This window comes from Euphorbia lathyris, chromosome 9, assembly GCF_963576675.1.
Source record: "Euphorbia lathyris chromosome 9, ddEupLath1.1, whole genome shotgun sequence".
Taxonomy (NCBI): domain Eukaryota; kingdom Viridiplantae; phylum Streptophyta; class Magnoliopsida; order Malpighiales; family Euphorbiaceae; genus Euphorbia; species Euphorbia lathyris.
Genome location: NC_088918.1, coordinates 51,231,837 through 51,237,137, shown reverse-complemented (window position 1 = coordinate 51,237,137; position 5,301 = coordinate 51,231,837). Strand labels below are relative to the sequence as shown.

General features: G+C 34.4%; 1 protein-coding gene across 1 annotated transcript; it reads left to right on the top strand.

Annotated features, from left to right (window-relative positions):
• Nucleotides 1-256: 256 nt before the first annotated feature.
• On the top strand, nt 257-4,596 carry LOC136207153 (exosome complex component RRP41 homolog). The gene is made up of 11 exons (XM_065998438.1): nt 257-553; nt 769-815; nt 889-949; nt 1,043-1,081; nt 1,183-1,250; nt 2,804-2,882; nt 2,976-3,012; nt 3,323-3,439; nt 3,544-3,629; nt 4,185-4,274; nt 4,368-4,596. The coding sequence occupies exons 1-11, from the start codon at nt 500-502 to the stop codon at nt 4,413-4,415; spliced, it is 726 nt and encodes a 241-aa protein (XP_065854510.1). The 5' UTR covers nt 257-499; the 3' UTR covers nt 4,416-4,596.
• The last annotated feature ends 705 nt before the right edge of the window (nt 4,597-5,301 follow it).

Here is a 5,301-nt window from a genome sequence, read left to right as displayed (position 1 = left end):
GATAGTTGTCATTAGTTAAGTGTCTGATATGAGTTAGAAGAAAATTTGACCATAACAAATTTATTTTGATATACTGGTATATAAATAATAGTTAGAAATTAAAATTAATAATTTTATTCTAGAATTTCCACGATAACGGGGTAGGGATTCCTACAGGACGGATATAGCAATGCCCGTTCTCATCTCCATTTAGATTTCAGACCCGTTCTCCATCGGTTTGGTTACCCACGGTTTTCGGATAATCCCCACCCGGTTGCCACCTTACAGGAGGGAAAAAGCAACCGCAACTTCAGCAACTGCTGTTAGAGATAACTACCAGGGGTTTAGGGTTTTTAATTCGTTCTCATTTCATGCTTGATTGTAGAGATTCTGTAGTTTGTTAGCTTTTTGGACTTACAAGTTGACGAGGAGTGCATTTAACCGACCTTATTCCGTTCCAAAAGCAGTTGCTGTTGTCTCTTTGATTCTCTCTGCATCGCTCCCTTCATCATCCGCATATATGGAATTTGTGAGCCCCGAAGGACTCCGTCTAGATGGTCGACGCCCAATGGAAGTATGGCTCTCTGATTTCTTATCTTTTTCCTGGTCCGTTACATTAATACCTGTTGCCTACTTCTCAAATAGTCTTATTAAACTTTCATTCTGTGCTCCTGCATTTCAAAGCCCTAATGATACAAAATATATAAACTTCTGGGTGCTATTTACAATCTTATCCAATGGTTTCAATTTTAGCTATAGTAAATTCACTTGTAAGCTTGCCAATTGCAGATGAGGCAACTTCGAGCACAGATTGGTGTTGTTGGCAAAGCAGATGGGTACGTTTGTCAGCCATAGTTTGATTCGATTTCCTTTGATTTTAAACATTTTCATTAAAGTTAGAGTTTGCAGATCTGCAGCTTTTGAAATGGGTAACACTAAAGTAATTGCTGCAGTCTATGGGCCAAGAGAGGTATATATACATATATATCTTTTTTGTTTCTTTCTCACATTCCTCTATTGAGGCTATCTTTGAGTTGAATATGTTTTCTCCGTTATTGTCCAGGTCCAAAATAGGAGCCAACAGCTCAACGACCAGGCATTGGTACATTTATATTTAATTATGTACCTACTTCCTATAATTTTTCTCTTTTGATTTCAACTGTAGCTCTCTTAACAACCTGTTTTTATCTATGCATATCTCAGGTGCGTTGTGAGTACAGCATGGCTAATTTTAGTACTGGAGATCGCATGAGAAAACCAAAGGGTGACAGGTAATATTTCATCGTGTGTTTTAAAATGAATATGTCTTTTCAACATTATAAATTATATTATTATTGTAATTGTAGTGCTTTGGCTAAAGAATTGTTTTTCCCCGGTTAATATTTATTTTTGCTTGGTGACTTTGTTCTGTTAAAATTGGCATAGAATTAGTAAATCAGTTTGAGATAACTATTTAGGCTAATGTGATATACTTTCTGAACACTTATTTGCTCCAACATTTATAATGTTTTTTATTTAGTTGAACATCTTAGTAATTCATTTATGATTGTATGAGCTCAAAGATAATGACAAAAAGCTAATCATAACTAAGCCAGTGCTAATCACATCCCTAATGCTATTGAAACAGGATTGCAAAATTGTTTGTGATTCTAATTTGGTAAAATATGAAATGACACTGAAATGTATTCTTAGATAATAGATGCATCCACTTCTAGTGATGTCAACAACAATGATAAGCTGGGCGTTTAGCAAGTCTGGGAAACAAAGGCAAAGTCCATTGACGTCAAGTTAGTTGTTGCTCAAAGAATGTTGCCTTGTGTCATATGTAAAGTTAGTTGTTGCTCAAAGAATGTTGTCTTATGGCATATGCCTGGGTTTGAGAAGACCCTTAAGGGCTTAACCTCTGCCATATTGACTGGTATAATTGGTCTTTTTAAATGAGCTGAAGCTTGTATATAAGGTTTCTGATCCCGTACATGCAATCATAGAGTTTCTAATCAGGACAAAAGGTGTTCCAAAGAGTGGTTAATATCCACCTCCTTGATCTGTGTGCCTTTTATTAATCAAAATATGAATGCTCAATCATAATGGTAAAAAACCAAATTGATTGGTGGAGATTTGATTGTTTAATTTCAATAAGATCATTCCCTGATCAGTCACTAGTATCTAGAACATAAAAGAGCATTCATGCTGTTTTTAGAAACTTAGTGATACTGATTGGACTGAGAGACAGAAAGTGTTGATTTTAACCCTAAATCAACAAAGAAAGATAAACAAAGCTCTCAAGCTTTCGATGGAAAAAAATCCCCACTTTCAAAGGTAATAAACCTTAATTTTTGTTAAAATGCATGAAAATTCTAAAGAAGGAAGAAGAAGAGTGGGTTTTTATACCCTCTTCAAGTCCCTAATAAAATTTCGTAAAGCCCCAAATTAGGTAAAAGGCAAAACACTAAAACGGAGGGCTAAAAATGTAAAAGCACAAAATTAAGGGAAGCTGGGACTAGAAGGGATATTTTCCCTTGAATTGGTCTGTTTTTGTTTCCTATCATAAATTTTGGTCTATGTTGCACGGAAACAGAAACTCAAACGAACATTGGGAAACGTTATTTCTAGAAAAATATAGCTAGGAAACGGAAACTCTACCGAAGCAGAGTTCCGTTCAACATAGTTTTTTGGCTAGTTTTCCAAATACTAACTCATGCATTCCAAATACTAACTCATTCTGCATGCTGTGTAGCATTGTTATCCCAATTGTTAAGTTCTCTATTTTGTGGTAGTGTGTAAACGCTTGTTTTCTTTTACATTAGTTCTTTAACATATGCAGACGATCAACAGAAATATCTTTGGTTATCCGTCAGACAATGGAAGCTTGCATATTGACAAACTTGATGCCTCGTTCTCAGGTTTATTCTAGCTCTTTTGGGTCTTTCTTACCAGATTTTTTTTAGCTTATCCTTTTTTTTAAATGTCTAAACCATTGTTGAATGTATTTGCAGATAGATATCTATGTGCAAGTTCTCCAAGCAGATGGAGGTAACATCCAATTCATATACAAATTCTTTTGCTAACTTCTTGATGATAGTGATCGCTACATAATTTGAATGAAAACTATTCTATGAAAATCAACTGATCTTGTGGTTGTACATGGAGGTATAGACTCATGTTCTCTCACTTGATGCTTTCTGTAATAATAAGCGAAGAGGCTGGACACACCCTAAATCCAATTACCCTACTGCAGCACTGGAAGCTATTTAGATCAGATGTTCAACTATGTATTGGTAAAATATACACTTCAAAAACGAAAGAGGTTCGATCTCCTGCTATTTTTTTTTTTTGTCTGCAGGAACTAGATCTGCATGTATCAACGCTGCAACTTTGGCTCTAGCAGATGCTGGAATACCCATGCGTGATCTTGTTACTTCCTGTAGTTCTGGATACCTTAATAGCACTCCTTTGCTTGGTACCTTTAATTTGTGTAATTTAGATGTGTAAAATTTTTCTTTCTAATAATGATAATAATAAAATGATATCATATTGAAATGGAGATCTCTCCGATGACTGCAGATCTAAACTATGTTGAAGACAGTGCAGGAGGCCCAGATGTTACTGTTGGCATTTTACCTAAGTTGGACAAAGTGACTCTTCTTCAGGTTTTTATCATTTAAGAAGTGAACTTCCTTTCCATTTTACAAGTCTGTTGAACTTTGTTTTTTGCTTGCTGCTAAAGTTTGCACGATTGTTTTCTAATCTTGCATTGTTTTGGTGAAATTTTTATATTGTAAATTGAATTACGTTCATATGATTGAGCTACAACTTATGTGTCTCCTCCTTGTCCTTCTACCTTTAGTGTTCTGTTCTCATGTTGCCATCTTTAGGAGCTAAATCTTCTTCTAGTAAAATAATTACTACACAAGAAAAAAGAGATACCAAATTGTTGTAGTTATATTAGCATGGCTTATCTTGCTTTTTGGGGACAAGGGTTGGCTAACAAAGTCTGAATTCGTTCCTGCTATCAAATTTTTCTTACAATTTCTGCAACATTTTGAAATGTCTTGTTTCTCACACAATTTGTCATACTTAATTGTCCTTGATCATTATCTCTTATTTTTCTGAGCCCTCTTACAGGAAATTCAGTTTGAAGCTGGATTGTGCAGTCTCTCCAAGATCAAAGATTTAACTTTAAACATTTTTTTTTATCAATACAGATGGATGCTAAGTTACCAATCGATATCTTTGAAAATGTTATGCAACTTGCTGTTGAAGGCTGCAAAGCAATAGCAAACTACATCAGAGAAGTACGAATACTTTTGCATGTGTTTTACTTTGTATATTTATTTTTAAAAGAAGAGCATGGATGGTGAATTTTTTAAATTGGTTTTTCTTGGCAGGTGTTGCTGGAGAATACCAAACAGCTGGAATACAGAAGAGGCTTATAGTTTGTATTGTAACTAGTGAGAACTCAAAAATCACATGCTCTTAACATGAGAATAGGTTTGGTTTATAGATTTCCAATTTTGAAGTGTAGTGCTCATAAACAAAGAAAATTTAATTTAGGTTGGCATTGACCATGAATTTCCATAGACAAAAATCATTAATGGATTGCCAAGTTAGTTACCACCTTCTCTCATGCCTTGCATCCTCAACTAAGATTAGTTGTACTCATTTTGCTGTGGATTAAACTCAATGGTTTTTGTTAGTTTTCACAAGTAGTGGTATTTTTTGGGTTGGTTTGAGCGAACACAAAGGTTACTGTTCTCTGAAAGTAATCCAATTTGAGAAATGTGATGTTGGGTTGAACCTTCTATGCAATTATGCGTTATTATTTATTTAGGTTATCTTGATGTTAGAGATAAACAGATTGGGAATCCAGTTGTTGGTTAGTATGGAATAATACAGTATTTTATTAGCAATCAAGCTGAAGCAGGGTGGTCCACGTTTCCTTATCATAAGGTCCCAGCCCACCCGTTTGCATTCTTATTTGGGAAAATTGATTTTGCTTTTTAAACATTTTTAATATATTGGGATTTTTTTTGTGATAAAATGGTAAATGTGATTGGTTTTTTTATGTTGCATAAAAAGGTTTTTTTTAGCAACAGTGGTCTAGTCACTTTTTATCTGCCTAGGTGTTCCATTCTATTATTTCACATATAATGAATGCATACCACTTCAATTTTCAAAAGCAAACAATGAATTTTATCTTGGCTATTATTTTGAAATTTCTCATTTCATACATTTTCTCTAAATCAAAAGAAGATTGATGGGGGCAAAAAAAAAAACTCTTTCAGCATTGATCCTTTTAATTTTTTTACTAACATTCCTAGG

Bases quoted from the DNA above. Each gene is read 5' to 3' on its own strand.
- LOC136207153 (XM_065998438.1), top strand. From the start codon at position 500: ATGGAATTTGTGAGCCCCGAAGGACTCCGTCTAGATGGTCGACGCCCA. The intron at 554-768 runs GTATGGCTCTCT...TGCCAATTGCAG, and splicing joins ATGGTCGACGCCCAATGGAA to ATGAGGCAACTTCGAGCACA. The intron at 3,013-3,322 runs GTAACATCCAAT...TTTTGTCTGCAG, and splicing joins AGTTCTCCAAGCAGATGGAG to GAACTAGATCTGCATGTATC.